The following is an 18,760-nucleotide window of genomic DNA, read 5'->3' on the forward strand; positions in this document are numbered from 1 at the left end:
GACATGGCCACGCTCTCGTTGAACTGGATAGTGTGACGTTCCACTCAGGATATTGATCGGGTGTAACGATTGGAATCTGTGAATTCGAATAACTATGGAAGAGTAAGTGTTTGTGCTTTCATGTAATTAAAAATTGGCACCCGTTTGAGGACTGATACATGCCATAACTGCACATTTTAAAATGTATTGTTGTTGGTCTCTTTGAAAATACTTAGCTTTTCCTCACACCCGAGAGAGACTGTTTGCTCTTCATTTTGGCTCACAGACCAGATCGACAAGTACAGATACACAGAGGCATTGTGTGATTAAGGATTTAGGTGTGACTTTTCACATGGACGGCTCTATTCCTGATCAAGCGCTGGGTTTAGCTCTGAGATATGGAGATTTAAAGGAACTGTGAGATAGCGGTTCACACTCTTGTGAGTCCTCCTTGATGTCAGGGAAATGAGATGGCCACTTGAAGTAACTCCACACTGTCGTCTGATGCACTTTGGGAATGTATTGCCACAGGGTCTTTTAGAGGTCAGGAAGGACGTCCTCTGACGCTGGCCCTTCGGGCTTGGATCAGCATCCTCTGCAATAACATTTCATGCCCCAATTTGCATGATGGTGGAATAACCGCTGGACGAACACATGAGACACGCAATCACCATCCTCTGGGAGGGAAGTAGGTGTCTGCTTAGCTCTCTGGCAGGGCTGGTTGTCATGGGGAAGGAGCCCACGGTTCAGACCAAACAACTGAGGAAGCAGTCAGGGTTAGAGAAATTCAGATCTGGGAGAAACCCGTAGCGGAGTTAGTCCCAGATGATCAGAATCTGATCCAGGCAAATCCAGGGACACCAGAGGGAAGAATCAAGAAGAGCTGTCTGTGGCTAGAGTGGGGAGGGGCGGCTAACTAGGATTGCCACCCAAGGGCCGGAGGAGCGACCTCATGCAGGCCTGGACCACTGCTGCCCTGTTGGTAGGTCCAGATTTACTTTTTGAAGGAGCCTGCCCAGTTCTTGTTTGTAGGGAGAGTAGGAAAGAATGAAAATGGAAGGGAGAGGGAATAAAAGAGAGTGAAGATGGAAGGCAGTGGGGTAACAGGGGAGTCAGATTCTCATCTCAGTGGAGAATGGACCTGATCTGACCGTTGGGTGGGGTAGGAAGGTGTAAGGATTGTCATTGTTAAGATGAGCTTTGAGTCTTCTAATTGAGAAGTTATCTGGGTTGATCGGGAAAACAGACCGGCTCTTTGAAATTTGCTGAGTAGGCCACACCGAGTTAGTGATGTGATCATACATGCGTTGAAGGGTTTCAGGTGTTTTCCATTTCTTGGTGATCTGCCTGCCTTGCTCCTTCTGTCCTGGGTTTTTCTCTACTCTTCCAGCTTTCCTGTTGCATTGGTTTAATTGTTCCTGATCCTGAGCTGGTTACCTGATCTTGATTCCTGCATTCTTGCCTCCCCTGACCTAGAATTGAGACCTAGGTTAACCCGATGGCTGCTGGGAAGGGCCAGAGCCTCCACGTGCAGTGTCAGCCCTGCCCTCCTTGGGCCACGTGATCTGGTCTCTTGCAAGCCTCCTGTGTGGACGGGCCGCTGTTGGGGGAGGTGGGAGTCTGCAGGGCTGGCTTTCATTTCCCTGCCACCTCGGGTAGTTTTGTTGATTCTCAAGGGCCCACAGTGCTAGTATTTGGTTATCCAGATCACCTGTGGGATGCAGAAGCCATGGCTATCTTTTTTTGAATTGAGACTGCATTCCAGTGTCTTAAGCTCTCATTTGGCTAGATCAGGGGGCTTATTAGGAAGACCAAATGAATAGCCTCATATGATTTCATGTTGCTAATGTTGCTTGAGTGTTGTGAAAGAAACATGTCAGTGGAGCACTTCCGGGGAGGGCGGGTCCCAAGGAATGGCAGGGCTGCGTGCCCCGCGCCCCGAGTCCCTGGTGCTGTGGGGCTACAGCTCCTCGTGTGCAGGTTTCTTGTGCTGTTGCTCCTAGTGTTTTGCTGACTGCAGGTTCTTTCTGTTGACAGAACTGTATGTAAACCCCAGCAAATACAGTAGACAGCATTAGTGCTCTTCTGGGTGTCGCGATGGAGCGGAGTTGTGCTGTGTTTGTGCTCTTCTGGGTGGTGTGTGTTGTGATGCCTGTCTGTATCAGAAGCTCCCGGGGCGACAGCTCTGAGCAACCTTTGTTGTCCAAGTGGTGTGGTTTGGAAATGGTCGCTCTAGGTGAATCTAATCAGCCATTCAGTGTTTCTGAGGACTCTGGATACCTAGTTTCTGAAAGCCTTTGTCTTCACTTGACTGACCCGACTTGTGATGTAGGACTGTATCCCAGCTTGTGTATAATAGTTATTTGGAGAAGCGCCTGTCTCACCACACCTCTCTCTTAAGTGAGAGAGATGTTTGATACACCTCTGCACGTTTTCTGCCGTTCTTTGTTGTCTCACAACCATGCCTCTGAAACTGTCAGATTCCTCTCTTGTCTCACGGTATTGTCATGGCTCCCAAAGTGGTGATCCGTCATTTATGATCTTCAGGCCCTTACATACTTCAGTGCTGAGGTTAACAGTGTGCTCTTTACATGTGGGTGATGTCATTAGTGAAGGGGAAGATGACACCACACTTGTCAAGACACATCAAGCTTGTCCTCAGAGCAGCTCGTCCCATGATGTGGTAGCACGTGTTTTTGGAACTTATCTCACAAGTTGTCTGATGATGCACAGCAGCAATACGTAGAAGGAATTCAGTATCCTCAGTGAGAAGAAGGGGAGGTCCTGCTGTTAATTTGATCAAGATACATTTGAAAGTTCATTAAGCAGATTCTAAGGACTTGGATGGGCTTCCCTGGTGGCGCTAGTGGTAAAGAACCCCCTTGGCAATGTAGGAGATGTAAGACACCTGTTCAGTTCCTAGGTCGGGGAAGGACTTGGATGGTTTTGCAATTAAGAATTAGTATTCTTTCTTCCTGCCTTAGTAAAAGCGTGTGTTTTCATAATTTAAAACAAATGATTTAACACACACAGTTTGTTATTCTTTGACATTAAAGGCAGTTGTACATTTGTGATCAGCATTACAAATACTTTTTTTTTTTCCTTTTTTTAAAATGGTTTGTTTTGGCTAATGTTGCCATCTGCTTTGACCTTATTAGTGACAGTATTGTGAGGTAGCAGGGACATTTTTGTGTGTGATCTGTTTAGAAGACTCTAGCAGCGAAGGCTGAGATTCTTGCTGTCTCTGTGGGGCAGAGAATCTTTGTTTTGAAATGAGGAAACTGAGAATGCCTAGGATTTCCTGCAGCTCTGAGGAAGGGGGCAGCCCGCTGATGCTCTGCAGTGGTTTCTGGGGTTTCTGCCTTTGCAAAATCTGAAGTGAATGCTAGATGTTGCTGCTGGGAAAGCAGCGTATTTCTTTGTAAGGATCCAGTGTTTGTAAGAATCCAGGGGGCCTTGGGGATCTGAATGTGATCCTTGCTCCCCTAGCCCCCACCTCACTAACTGAGGTTGATCTGAAGTCAGCCACTGAGTGGCAGGGGAGTCTCCTTTGTGTTTAAGTCTTAGATACTAACCTTAGGAGGAGTGTTTGGCAGGGAAAGCATCATGAACAAGGTTGCATGTCTGGCATAGCAGTGTTGGTGTTTGTGGGAAGTGGACACTTTGAATATACGTTTATTACAATTACATTGATTAAGAAATCCTTATCCTCTTTGTTGTTTGATTTTAAATGAAATGCTGTCAAGCTGTCCCTCTGTCCCTCTTTAGCTTCTGTGGAGAGGAGTCTGCCTGAGACCCCGTGCCTCGTGTCCGTGTGGGGTCTCAGTTCCCCGACCAGGCACTGAACCTGCACAGCCTACCCTGCGGTGGAAGTGCAGAGCCGTAACCACTGGGCCACCAGGGAAGTCGTGCCTTGTCCAGCTTTAAGGTTTTGATGTCAGTAAATGAAAATTTCTTGTAACTTGAGGCATGTATCAGCACATTTGATTTCTAAACATTCAGATTATAAGAGAAGTTAGGTAGTATAGTTGGCTTCACCTTTGCTTGCATTTCCAGTGTCCTCATTAAGGACAGATTCATAAGGGGAGGGAAGTTTGTTCTCCCTGACATGCTCCGCTTACTTATTTCAAATGGGAGAAATCTTTTCCATACACATTGCTTTGATGTTCGTTTAGAAAAACTTTCCTGGTAGGGACTTTGATTGCTAAGTATTCTGTCACGTGACTCGTTGATTATTTAAGTGTTCTCCAGTGTGAATCACTTACTGAATTATGAACTAAAATCATTAATTTGAATCTACTGCTGTTGTGGGAGATGTATGCTTATAATTAATCCCCTCTTTGAGTCCTTTAGGCCTTTTGAATTAGTTTATTTTATTAATTGCTACATATAACAAATGTCACAGTGCGACCCTAAAGCTTTAGTATAACTGAGAGCTAGCTGCCCTTGGTCAAACAATTGGGATGTAATACCAGTCGCTCCCCTTGCTCTGCGTGTCACTTGGACGAGATGTTCGGAAAGTGTGCAGAGGTGATGACAAGTGTCCAGGAGCAGAATCTGTTTCATGTTTGAGCAGCAGGCCCTCCAGAAGCCACAGGTTCTCTTCTGCACTGGCAGTAGTACTCAAGAATATTTTACAGATGAATAGGTTTTCCTTCCATGCTCACGATCTCAAACTACAGCTGTGCCAGGCGCTCTGTCTCCATTTTGGTTAGTAATAATCTTGTGTATCAGTCAGATACTGGGGCTTCAGTTAGGCCTGCGGTTCATGTAGTAACATGTATCCTTTCTGCAACAGCAGCAGCGTTTTTAGAAATTGGTCCTCAAGACCTAAATATTGATGATAACTACTAAGGTTTATTGTAAATTTAGAAAGCCATCTAACCAGTGTATGGAAAGAAAAAACAAACTAGCAAGGAGGGCATGTTTTAAAATAGTGTTTTGTAAGTGTGTGTATTCAGGAAATATAAGGAAATATAAGTGTAAATATATTTACACTTGTAAATATAGAAAAGTAGAAAAAAATAGTGAAAGTGAAAAAAAAACCTTTATATCTATTAATAGTGACAGTTCTTTAGTAGATCAAAATCTTTCCCAACTGGAGGGTCGTTTGCTTTTTCTTTCCTATTTGTTTCTAATTATTAGTTCTTTGTCCTTTAAATTTAGAAACATAGGATTGTTAAATGTTTTTAAAAAGAATTACCTTCCCAAATTAGTATTTTCACAGCTACACTTTTAAAGTAAAGTGTGAAGTGTTAGTTGCTCAGTCGTGTCCCGACTCTTTGCGACCCAATGGACTGTAGCCTGCCAGGCTCCTTCGTCCATGGGGTTTTCCAGACAAGAGTACTGGAGTGGTTGCTATTTCCTTCTTCAGGGGATCTTCCCAATCCAGGGATCGAACCCTGGTCTCCTGCATTGCGGGAGACCACCTGAGCTACCAGGAAAGTCACACTTTTAAAAGTTATATTTTTAAAACAGGAGTTAATGTAATTTAAATGTTTATAAAAATTATCAGTGTTTTGAACAAATATAAATTACATTTCTGGACTAATTTGACTTTTTAAAAATATCTCTTTTGAGCAGACATTATGCCAATGTTGATATAAAAGCAAGATTATTCTCCAAACTATGAAAATACACAAATGGGGGGGGCGGTTCTTAATTTTGAAAGTACCAGTGTTACTTGTTTTTATTTTTTGTTCTTCGTCTTTTTTTTTCTTATTTATCTGGGGAGCACATTCCGTGTGAGAGTTTAAAATCAGTATATACAAGATGAATTTTAATTCCTAAATTTTATTTGGTATGAGGTACTGTAGCTAGCAAGCAGGCTATAGATTTTAAGTTATAAAATCAAATTTGTTTGTATTTGGAATATATGGAGTTCCTCATTTAGTGTGGAAAAATAATAAGGAGAGACTGACTTCCTTTCCTTATATACCTGCTTATTGTCCTGTCATGTGAAATACATCTTGTATACTCTGTGCCTCTGGCTTCTCTTCTGTAAAATGCACTCAAGAATTATAATTGACTGCCTTCATCCCTTTCGAGAACATTGAGAACATTGAGGACACGTGCCTTGAAGTCTTTGGAAGACTAAATGCCATCTTGTGTATTTTTGTATACTAACTTGCCTTGTAAGTATGTGCTGTGTATTGTAAGTGGGGCGGTGTGACATTGTAAACTTTTTTATGAGAACAGCAGCTGTTTGCATGCCTCCACATGAACCTGTAACTTTGTTACTGTTTCACACTTTCTGAACCTGTTTCTTTGCTGCGCATAGTGGGAACTGTCCTCTGAACATCTCCATGTTCAGCACAGATCCTGGGTGGGTGACGGGAGGTGGGGTCCTGGTCTTCTGTGGCTGTCTGCTGGTGTTGTGCAGAGATGTTACTGAGGGAGCGTGGGGATGTGTCCCCCAGGTCTGCACTGTAGGGATGGAGAGGGGCTCGTCACCTGGGGAGCAGACAGACAGCCTTCTGCTTCCTCACTGTCAGGTTTGCATCCACATGTGTATGTGCCCTGCAGGCTGAGTCATGGGTTGAAGGGTCAGGTAGAACTTTGTTTCTAACATACAGAAAGTATGGTGAAGGGGGGATGCCAGCATAGGGTTTGGGAGACTCGGGTTGTAGTCTGGGGGCTGGTTCTCACTTTTACCTGTTCTGGGCTGTTTTCTACGTGTAAAGGAGGAGGCGGCTGGGCATAAGGACGCAGGGGGAGCGAAGGGGGCCATTCTTGCACTGAAAGCCTTGCTTGCATACCGTTCTGAAATGGTGACTAACAGCATGTAGAGTCCTCAGAACTCCTGAGGATTGTTTCTGTGAACTGGCTCAAGGCTGGCTCCTCAGGACTTTCTTTGTATTTGCATGTGGGGCTGGTTTTCAGTGCCCCACAACTTGATTGCATTCCTGCCAGCGTGATCAGTAAGCACTTGTGGTTAAAAGCCTGGGTCCCTCAAAGCATTCCTAAGGGCCGTACTGTGCAGGTTTTTTTCTAAGTGCTATTGTGGTTTTCAGTGATAAATTGTTCTTATAAAGTATAAGAAAGATTATAATTTTTATGTGTGGTTCTTTAGTATTTGTGAAGTTTGCTTGGAAATTTTCAATCTTGTAGAAGTGGCTTTTCTCTAGTTTGTAAAATCATTTTGTTTTTGTGATGTCTTTTGTCCTTCTTTTTCAGAGAATCCGGTCGACAGTGGATGAGAAAGAGCAGAAGCAGCTCCTTATGGATTTGGACGTAGTGATGCGGAGCAGTGACTGCCCGTACATTGTTCAGTTCTATGGCGCGCTCTTCCGAGAGGTAGGAACAGGCCACGTGGGTCTTAGCTGACCAGTGAATAAGTAAGAGAATGGCAGCATTTGATTCTCATCTTCAGTTAAATGCCTTACATTAGTAATGTGTTGATTTCTCAACATTTTAGTATATCACTGTGGTAATTTACTCTTAATTTCTGCTGCTCATGTTCCTTGGATTGGGGGTGAATTTGTCATTTGTGAATGCCGTATTTCCTTCTTCATTTATAAATATTTTCTGTTTTTTAAGAACCTGGCACATCAGCTGGCTTCTAAATATGTTACTATTTTTAGATCTATCTCTTTTGTCCTTGAGCTCCCTCAGTACCCCTCAATCCCCTTTTTAAACCTTTATTCATTTCCGTCATCTGCCTTTAACACAAGCATTTATTCGTGTCCATCCACAATCCTGAGTAAAGTCCATCAGACATTAACAGCTATGGTAGAAATCCTTTCATTTTATTCCATTTTCTAGATTTTTATGTAGAAACTAGTGCTTCAATTTCTTGGTTTCAGGATCATGTTTCTCTTTTGGCCTCTACCTATTCTGTGTCCTGATGTAGGTTATCACTTCTGCCTCCAGCTCTCAGCATACTTACTGGCTTCCGGTCACCCCACTACCTAAAGCAGGAAGTGAGTTAGGTCAGGAAGAAGAGCTGGAGCTATCAGTGAATACATGTGGTGTCCTGGACAGTTGTCACACTCCTGTGATGTTCATTTAGGGGAATGGGACTTGAGCTGAACTCTTAAGCATTTTAAATACTCATTCTCAGTTTGAAAATGTTAGGATGAGCCAGTACCAGCAGGTTTGTTATGAACTGATGAGAAAAAAAATGTGTCCCACCCTTCTCCTTTTTGAGACTGGGTCACAGAGAGTATAGTCTTGGTTTTATTATTGTTATTGACTTAAAAAATACTATGTTGTAAGACTGAACTGAATGTTACACTGAATAGACGTATGTACTAATAGAAATATGAACTCTTAAAATTAGAGAAGACCTTAGAGGTTCGACAGTTAATTCTTCACTAGTGCTGAGATTTTTATGTATCTTTCTGTACTCTTGATAGATGATGATAGTAACTGGTAGCATTCTCCTTCATGATACTGCCATCCCTTTGTTGAATCACTAGTTAATCACTAGGTAGTTCTAGACTTCCTTAGCTGCTTCTCCTCCTATCCTTGTACTTTTGACTTGAGTCTTCATTTTTATGACCAGGTCTATTGAATTTGTTAATTTTCTTGCCCATTTCACATAGTGTTACATCAGTCACATCAGCACACACAGTCAAGAGTACAGACACAGAGCTGTACCCTGGACTGGAGCATTATACACTGTCATTCTGTTTGCAAGATGATGAATCTGGAACTTTCTTCATGTTGCACAGATTATATAAGAGGCAGTGACATTGGCTGAATTTAGTCACCTCCTCCCTTTCTGACCCTACTTCTGTCATATATTTTTCCTTTCCTTCCCTGCATCTCCCCACTCCCCGCAACACACACACACAAGTGTTCAGTATAACTACAGAAGTAAAATTGACAGTTGGCTGCGCTGTGGGAGGGTTATCAGCATAATCAGGATAACGAATGTACCCATCTCCCCTCAGCTTCCTTGTGCCCCTTAAGTGCTATACACTCCTCTCTGCTGCATTGTCCTCAGGCAACCGCAGGTCTGTTTTCTGCCATGTGGATTAATTTGCATTTTCTACAGTTTTATGTAAATGGAACCATACAGCATCTACCACTCATTTGTGTGTTGTCTTTCACTCAGCATAATTACTAATATTTTGCAGTTCAGTTTCTTTCAAAGAATTCTATTCAGGTTATCTGTTTCTCCTTGAGTGACACTTGGTTGTTTGATTATATTTTCAGAAATCTGTGCCTTTTATCTAACCTGTCAAGTTAGTTGGTATAAAGTTATTCATAACAGCTCTATACTATCATTGTAACACCTGTGAAATCTTTAGTGATGTTACCTCCCTTTCTCTCTCACACTCCTGATATGACTTGTATCTAATTAATTTTTTGCTGATTAACCTGGTGAGACATTTTGCCTCATTTATTAGATGTATTCCCGCTGTTTTTTCCTTTCCAAATGAGTGGTGTCTTTTTAAACATTTCATTTTCTAGGTGCTTGCTTCCATTTGGTATATAAAAATTATGTTATTGGTTTTGTCTGGATATAGTCTCTGAAACCCTTATCTTGATCTTAGTAGCTAAATTTCGCTAACCTCCACCTTCCAGTTCAGTAAATCCGCATTCAGTAATTTTTATTTTTGTGTTTCAATTGTATGGTAATCCTGTGTTTTGCTTGAACATGGAAGTAATGTTGCTGTCAGTGCCTTTTGAGGCACCTCTGACTATTCCTCTTTTTTTTTTTTTGTAAATGCGGCTCATTGCTGCTGTCCCCAGTTATGGCTCAAAGGAACTGCCAGGAGAAAAACATTTCCATTAGTTATGTGCCTTAGAAACTATGAGGATTTCTCCCTCATTCCATGATCACTCTTTGTCTTTTGGTTGCTTTCATATTTTCCATCCTTTCCCCCTTTCCCCTCATTTTCTTAACTCTTGTTTTTAGCCCCTGCTGGACACTTTACTTTGTGCTTTACATGAGTTAACTCATTTGATCTTCATCAGAGTCCACTGAGGATGGGGCTATCCCATTTCATAGATGTGGAGTTGACGGGGCCCAAGCTGATGCGATTCATAGGGTCGCAAAGAGTCTGGACACGACTGAGCAACTGAACTGAACTGAAAGCTGATGCAAGTAGAAAGTGGGAGAGCCTGAATGAGTACATCAGGCCTTCACACTCTTAACAGTGATTTTCCCACTTTACTCTGTTACTGCAGTTAAGCTCCCTCCTCACTGTTTTTGTAAGTAGGTGGGTTAAATGTACTTTTTCTCTAATTAAGAAATTCTGGTAAATCTGTTGAAATGGTGTCTTTAGAGTAAAAATAAATTCAGGTGTGTGTGTTAGGTTAATAGTGTTAGTCTCTTGTGAAGGCTGAAGAGCACTGAAAAGAGAAAGAGACCTAAAGAGGAAAGTTTGGAATAACTATAAGTGCAGGTTACCTGTGTCAGATCTGCTTTACAAGCCATCGTTCTGCAGAGGTGTGGAGCTATGAGACTATGGTAGCAGCCGGTTCTGCTTTAAGAGTGAGGTTATTCATCTCAGCAGTCATGACCGCATGTGCACTCTCTGCATGTAAATAAGGTGTCCTGCACTGTAGGTGTTGTTAGGAGAGCGGAGTTAAGTCAACTGGATTCTGTCTACAGCTCTGTCACTGATTAGCAGTGTCGTTCCGAACAAGCCGCTTTACTTCAGCAGGCATTGATCTCTCAGATAATCCGGGCCGAGTGTTGGGGTGGGAGGTCCGTACGAGAAAAATCTCTGAGGATACATCTGGATCCAAAAATTAGTAACCACGCGCATAATTTTGTACAGGTAATTTCTGTCGTCATCCATATCTCTTTCCATCCTCTGGGTGCTGAGCAGCCCTTGTTCACACGTGCACGCAGCGACCACGTTTGCTCGCAGTCATGTTTTCTCATGCATGCCTAGTGAGCTGTACGGTTTTCAAATTAATTGTGCCTAATCCTTTTAATAATGTACTTTTTCTTGTGAGATCGTTCAGAGGTTTCTAGTTTGTTTTTGTTTCTTTTTTCCTTTTGTAATTTGTGAACTATTTAAGTTAGATCTCTAGTCAGGGAGGGAGCCTATCAAAGAGTATAGGCACTTTTATTTCTCTTGTTTTATTGTCAAATTGCATTCAGGCTGGTTTAAAACACCCTATAGTGCTGCCAGTAGGTTTTGCATGGTTTGGTTTGATTATAGCCAGCATTTGTTCATTTAAGGAGTGTTTACTGAGCCCTTGTCCTGGTGGAGTGTGTGTTCCAATAGGAAAGATGAGTGAAAAACATAAGCTGAGAAGAATGGTATTTTATATTAGACAATGGGGAGCACTCTACGAGTAGAGCAGGTAATGGGATGTGAAGAGGATGACTTGCCCTGGGAATCAGGCATTTTCAGCTTTGGCCACTGAGAAGGTAGCGTTTGAGCAAGGACTTTAGGCATTGGGTTTGCTTTATGTATATTTTTCTTTCTTTTTTATGAGTTTGAGAAGCTGATATAATATCTCAAGATTACTATAATCTGTTTACTTTCTTAGTGAGAACAGTCTCCCACATATTTTCTATTTTTATATTTAATTTGGCAAAGTTTGAAAATTTCATGAAAATCCAAAGGTTTTCTATGTAAGACTGTGCCTGTCCTTAAAATTAAGAGTGGAGAAAATTGGGCAACTAAATTTGTGTTTGAACATAAGAATATTCAGTCCAGGGCTTTAATAAGGAACAAAAATTACCACTCATTTAAAGTTTAAAAAAAAATTCTTCTCCCATTGTATTTCTGTTTTAAGTGAAGGAAAGTTGTGCTTAATGTTAAGCTGTGTAAGAGTGACTTGTGTCTGTTATTTTGTAGGGTGACTGTTGGATCTGCATGGAACTCATGTCTACCTCGTTTGATAAGTTTTACAAATATGTATATAGTGTATTAGATGATGTTATTCCAGAAGAAATTTTAGGCAAAATCACTTTAGCAGTAAGTACCTGGTTTTCAAATTGTTTGGGCTATGTATACATGCATAAAGATGTTGCTGGAGTTCTGAATGTCCTTCACAGAATGGTATTGACCTTCCTGGAAAATCATTTGTAATAGGAAAAGAGACAAAATCTCTTCTGTGGGGTCATTAACAAAATAAGTCATAAGAACAGTTTTCAAAGTACCAATCTGGAGATACTTTTCATTGTTGAAAAGTACATGTTGAAATCATACATTTCAATAGTAAATACTGCAGTGTTCTTGTCATTAAAATCATAGTGAGCCATAATAGATTGTGCTGTAAATAAGGCAAGAAAAAAGCAATTTTCTGTTCCTCTTTCCTTTGTTTCTTTAACTATTTTTAAATAGGTTATATTATTACAGTTCCCCTTAAATTAATTAGAATTGCAGCAGTTTCCTTGAAGTTCTTTAAGTGAAACTCTTAACCCAAGTCTGTTTTCTTTTGCCTGAAGATTTGGGCTGTTCTGTCTAAACTAAAATTGTTGACCAGCAATTTCAGTAACCAACATTACTACTAATTTGATAAAATAACTTTTTACCATAGTTGAAAAAAAGAAACGAAGTACTGTTTAGCTTATGTATTTATAGTTTTGAAAGTGAATTCAGAATCATTTTCTTTCTTGTTCTTTTAGCTAACAAAGGTCATTCACAATTTTTTCATAAAAAGTAACACATTATTTTTAATAGGGTATAATTAATAAGATTTCTTAGAAACCCCTGAGAATCTGAATTAATGGTGACCTGCGTTAGTGGATGTGTAAACTAAACTTCATAGGAAACTGTAAGCTAGGTATTCTGGCTTCCTGTAATTTCCTCTTTCTTCCTTGCCTCCTCCACATCCAGTATGATCTGCTGTTAATTGTCAGTTTATTTGCTTAATCATTAAAGGTTAATGTTGCAATATATAGATAGTCTCTGAACAGTTTTTTAGTTTTAAGAGATGTGTGTATATAATTGGGCTTTAAAAAGTCAGATTAAATCTAGTTATTATAATATTAAGATTCATAGATCTCATGTTAATAATTTATTTATCTGAATTAATGCTTAATTTAAATGTTTTATGAGCTAAATGTTAAGATATATACCCTTTCATATAATGTTATAAAAAGCTGTCTAGTATAAACAGCCTTATACTAGAAACTTGTTCATTATTCATACAGGTATATGAAGTTTTATGTTGTTCAATTTAGTTATCTCTCCAATGTAGCAAACCAAGCTTATTTTGGAGCTTGTTGCTATTCATAATTATTATAATAGAATAACAGTAGAATAATAATAGCTTATGGTTATTGAGTGTTTATTTGTGTCAGGCCAAGATCTCATGACATTTTATGTTCATAGCAACTCTCAGTGGTAAATAGTGTAACCCCCTTTTTGCAGATGACAGGTCTAAAGCGTGAAGAGTTTAAGTACTTAATTTGCTGTGAAGTTCATACATTTGTAAGTGTAAATGATTTTAAGTCCAGGCAGCCAGACCCTAGAATCCAGCTGTTAAGCACTCTATAACAGGATGATCTAGAAACTGGAAAGCATAAAATGATTTTATCCTATATTACAATATATGTAGTATGTACTAATAACTCATTTATTACGTATTTGCCTGTGTTTCTAGACCTGGTGATCATCTTTTATGTTAAGCACAACATTCAGAATTATTTTGTGTTACATCCCTCCTTGGTAATTAGAAACCCCTTGAACAAGCCCAGCTGTGTGAAACATTTGAGCTTGTGCTTTGCTCTTCTAATACCTGATGGCTTGATGGCAGTGGAGACTTGACCTTCCTAATGGTTGGCCAGTTTGTCACTTCTCCTTTAGTTTGAGACTGTAGAAATTTTAATTCAAGTCTGTTTCCTCCAATCCTTGAGAAATCTTTGATTTCCTGATCATGAGCAGTGATCAAACAGTAGGATAAATTCTGGCTCTGCAAACATAATTTTGCAGGCTCCACATCCAGTGAGGGTGAGTGAGTGTGAGAAACTGAGAATTTGGAAAAACGTGCTAAACAGGAACCGTGACTATAGGATCCTTCTGTATTAAATATATTAATATCTATTCTTGAAAAGTTCGATGGTATGAGAAAGATTTTACAGCTTTTTAATGACTCATTTGAAAATTGGTAAGTTACCTGTTTTTTAGTTTTCACATCTAAAATCATAATTTAGCATCTTCGGTTAACATAGAACAGAATATCGAAATACTCAGTTTAAAAGAATGCCAAGACCTACCTGAGCTGTAACTTTATGATCCACTGCTATGCTGTTTGATTAGAAGGAAGCTGATTGCTTGTCCTGTCTTTCTCTGTTTTTTCTCCCTAGACTGTGAAAGCACTAAACCACTTAAAAGAAAACTTGAAAATCATTCACAGAGGTGGGTATGACTGTAGCAGCCTTTCTACCAACTAGGGTCAGTTAGCTTTTTTTGCTGTGATTTAGAGTGCTCTTGATTACAAGTAACAGAAAAGCCTGTTAACTGGCTTAAAGTTCAAAGAAACTCCTTATCTGTCATAGTGAGTCCAAAGGAAGGGTGGCTGCAAGCACAGAGTGGTTAGGCTGCAGCTCTCTTCGTTTGGCTCTGCTCTCCGTAACGCGTCAGCTCCATTCTCAGGGGAGTAACAGCTGAAGCAGGTCCTGTGTCAAATCTGGACGTGGTGGCTCCTTGAAGAAGAAGCTTTCTCTCCTCGTGTGGCTGTCTTAGGAGCAGAGAAATCTTCCTTATGTGTCTCTGGTATCTTCTCTTGTCTCATTCACCGGAGTTGCCTCATGCCCTCACCTAAATGAGTCCCTGGTGAGAAGCATTAGTCTACCCTGATAAGCTCAGGCCAGTCAGGACCCAGTGCTTGGAGGTATGGGTGGAGCTACACCGAGGAGGCTGGAGATCTCAGTAAAGCGGAAGTCCCCGTAGTAGGGACGGCCTGGTTAGGAGTGGATGCTTGATAGGCAGTCAGCCGTGTCAGTGGTAGTGAGCGCTCTTCTCTGGAGTTTTTGGTAGATCAGCTTCTGAGTTACAGGCAGATACTTTTGTGCCCTGTGTTTATTTTTATCCTTACTTTTTATTCATAGAGCCATGACAGTGACAATGAAATGGATTGAAAGATTGAGAAAGGTACAGAGAATTAGTGAGCGAGGGCGAGAATTGGCCAACTAGCTGGTTTGCACCGACTGGCTCAGAGGTTAAAGCGTCTGCCTCCAATACAGGAGACCTGGGTTCGATCCCTGGGTCTCGAAATGGCAATCCACTCCAGTATTCTTGCCTGGAGAATCCCTTGGATGGAGAAGCCTAGTAGGTTATAGTCCACAGGGTCGCAAAGAGTCAGACACGACTGAGCGACTTCACCTCACCTCACCTCACCTCGGTGAGGAGCAGGTGGTAACCTAGGGGCCATTGTGGCCAAATTGTGTAAAATCTGGTGAAGCAAATGAAAAGGACTTACCTTTCCCATGTGTGCAGAAAAGTGCACCCACTCTAATAGGGTCCACAACCCTGTAAGTTAGGAATTGTTGCTTATATTTTGTAGACGAGAGGATCATGGGTGCTAAGTGAGAGTTCAAAAGCTTGCTCTAGGTAGAGTTTTGAATATCAGACCTAGGGCTCAAACCTTTGCTTTTCTGACCAGAGCTTGTGGTCTGATGAATGTACTGGGTTGGATACTCTTCTTAGTTAGATAAAGCTCTGCTTAAACAAAATTGTGGGTTTAAAATTTGTGTACTTTGCATGTAGTTGTATCATCTTTGACATGTATTTTAAAGTAGCTTGAGCTTCCCTGGTAGCTCAGATGGTAAAGAATCCGCCTGCAATGCAGGAGACCTGGGTTTGATCCCTGGGTTGAAAAGATTCCCTGGAGAAGGGAACGGCTACCCACTCCAGTATTCTGGCCTGGAGAATTCCGTGGACTGTATAGTCCTGGGGCTCGCAAAGAGTCGGACATGACTGTGCAGCTTTCACTCACTCACACTTATAAAGTAGCTTAGTATACTCTAACAGATTAAATTCATTGTGCATGTTATGACTGTTCAGTAATGAATCTGAAACAAGTAAATGAATATGTCTCTTGATGAGAACAAAGAAAACTTTATAGAATGCCTAAATATAATATAAGGCATTTTTTTATAATGCATTTTTAAGCATTCAGAAGATTTTATCATCTTCTTATCTATCTAAATTTTACAGACTCGATCACTTATGTTTCCTAACATTTTTCCAACATTTTTCCTTGGACTTCTTTAGAAGAAGTCTTCTTTAGAATTTGATTAATTACTTGAACGTTGAATGACATCTGTGTCTTGCAGATATCAAACCTTCCAATATTCTTCTGGATAGAAGTGGAAATATTAAACTCTGTGACTTTGGCATCAGTGGACAGCTTGTGGACTCGATCGCCAAGACGAGAGATGCTGGCTGCAGGCCCTACATGGCAGTAAGTGCGAGTCCAAGCCTTCTTGCCTGGCAGTCATTGCACAGAGAGCCTGTGCCCTTTGGTGCTGTGCTTCCAAGGAGTCCGCTTTAGTCGCGCAGTTCCACTACACTAGAGTGTTTGCCTCTTCCATGAAGACCAGACTCGGTTCCAGCTTTGCTACGAAACTTGTCAAAATTATCCCAGTGAACTCCTGCTTCGTGGTCTTATTCTGTTCCTCTTGCCTGGCACTTAGCATATATGGTCTTTTCTGATTATTGTTTTTTCATTATATTCTAGTTAGTTCTCAAAAGACCTCTTTGTGTTTCTAGACCAACCCTCCCCCCATGTTGTCTTGACTGTAGGAGGTGATACTGTAGTAGACACGTGGATAATGTAAGTGGTGCTATTTCCAGTTAGAGGAGAATGGGAATACAGGTTCCTCCCAGAACTCAGTATGTCTCATAGAGTCTTTAGGGGTGGAGGAAGCTCACTGACAGAAGGGTGAAGGCCTCAGGTGTTTCCCAACCTGGAGCATCACAGTACCTGCTGATACATAGGGAAGCTGCTTACACTGATAGGTTTATTTTATAACTAGCTAAAATACTCATACCTTTTTTCTTAAGAGGTTTCAAATGATACTCAAGATACCATTCTGTAATAATTTTTGCCTTTGCCTTCTTCATATTTATTGATCTTTTCCATATCTATCCATCTACCTACCTATAATCATATATATGTATATATGTATTTTTTTACTTTTCTTGTGTTTATTTTTCTTGCTTTGCCTAGAATTAGATCATTGTTGATTGACAGTGGTGATAGTAGGATTCATCTGTTGCTTGACTTGAAGGCAAATGTCTTTTTCTGGTTCACTAAGTATATGTGTCTGTCTGTGAGTGAGAGAGAGAGAGAGAGAGAGAGAGAGAGAGAGAGAGTGTGAGTGTGTGTGTGTGTGTGTGTGTGTGTGTGTATGAGAGAGAGAGAGAGATAAGAATGAATCAGGAAGGGCTATTAAATTTTATTAAATGCCTTTTTGGCATCATTCAGTATATGATGAAATGTTTCGGTGTAGCTGTTGACATGACACATCATAGTAACATATATTTCCAGTGGTTGAACTGTGCTGGCATTCCAGAGGTAATCGCTTTATGGTTCATAGTTGATATGCTTAATATGTTTTTACATGTGCCATGTTAATATTTATGATTGCTACACAAAAACGTTTGAGATTGGTTTATAGTATACATTGTAAAGGTGTTAGATGGGTTATGCTAGTTTTAAAAATCAAATTAGGAGAATTCTTTTCTCTTTATTCATACATTAAAGTATTGATCATCTAGTGATCAAAGATATAACTTTGACCTCCTTGAGCTCAGAAAATTTTCCCCAGAGCTCAGAACCATTGTGCTAGTGTAGTTTCCTGTTCTTCGAGGCTGAAGTCCATCTTGGCCAGGTGTCTTTGGGGAAAGGTACATAATTATATGAAAACTGAAGTTTTACTGTTTCCTTAGCATCACACATATGTGTAGGTGCGTGTGCATGTGTATACATATGCGCACTTTCCTTTCCTTATTGTTTTAAGTCTCAGAGCTGTTTACTGAAGCGTTTTAAGTACCAAGTACGTGGTAGTTTTAGAGTCTGTCCAGTCTCTTTAAATACTCCTCCCTTCGAAAGGCGGTGACTCAGTGCAGCGTTGAGTGTGGACTGAACTCAGTGGCTCACTTCTCATGAACCGTGTGTGGCAGCAATGAACACATCCCTCTGAGGACAGGTCATAAAGAGGCAGGGGGCTGCTTTTCTCTTTTCCTTCTTGGATAGCTGCTTGGGGGGAGCCCAGCTGCCATGTTGTAAAGACTTTAAACAAGCAGCATTACAGAGACACTCATGTGCTGAGGATCAGGGACTCCCCGCGGTAACTGTGTGAGCTTAGTGATGCGTCTTCCAGCCCCGGGGAGGCCGACAGCCCTGGCTGACTGCTTGACTGAAGCCTCAAGAGAGACCCTGAGTCAGAACCCCCATCACTAATACCCGCTGATGCCTGACTCACAGAAACCTGAAATAATAAATGTCTGTTGGTTTCAACTGTTAAGTTTTTAGGTGCTTTGTTACACAAATAGCTAACTAGTACAGAGTGATTCATTTTAATCTTCTTGCTTATTCCTTGCTTTTTTTTAGCATGTACGTTCCTGCCTTTTGGCACATATTAAAATTCTTTTTTTTTTAGCATAATAAATGATCAGTTAAAGGAAATATTGGAAAAGATCTGTTCTGTGTTACTAATTACATTTGTTCAGCATGTTTTGCCTCTTTAAAAAAAATTGAGTTCAAAATTTGATAACATTGCGATTGTCAATTTCTCCTTACTCCTTGGTTTTTATTTTATATACTTCAATACAGAGTAACTTGAGTTGTATATTTATTATAAATTATATGTTTTAGATATAAGATTGTTTTATCTGTTACTTTTTTGCTGTTT

The 18,760-nt window shown here is 40.6% G+C and overlaps 1 protein-coding gene across 2 annotated transcripts in view; it reads left to right on the plus strand.

The window, feature by feature from the left end:
* Positions 1-18,760, plus strand: part of MAP2K4 (mitogen-activated protein kinase kinase 4) — a 78,056-nt gene that overhangs the window by 49,930 nt on the left and 9,366 nt on the right. For both annotated transcript variants that reach the window (XM_018064671.1, XM_018064672.1), the window contains 4 exons: positions 7,156-7,275; positions 11,751-11,870; positions 14,207-14,258; positions 16,178-16,305. In XM_018064671.1, coding sequence (XP_017920160.1) covers positions 7,156-7,275; positions 11,751-11,870; positions 14,207-14,258; positions 16,178-16,305 — 420 coding nt within the window. The remainder of the gene's footprint in view (positions 1-7,155; positions 7,276-11,750; positions 11,871-14,206; positions 14,259-16,177; positions 16,306-18,760) is intronic.

This window comes from Capra hircus, chromosome 19, assembly GCF_001704415.2.
Source record: "Capra hircus breed San Clemente chromosome 19, ASM170441v1, whole genome shotgun sequence".
NCBI lineage: Eukaryota > Metazoa > Chordata > Mammalia > Artiodactyla > Bovidae > Capra > Capra hircus.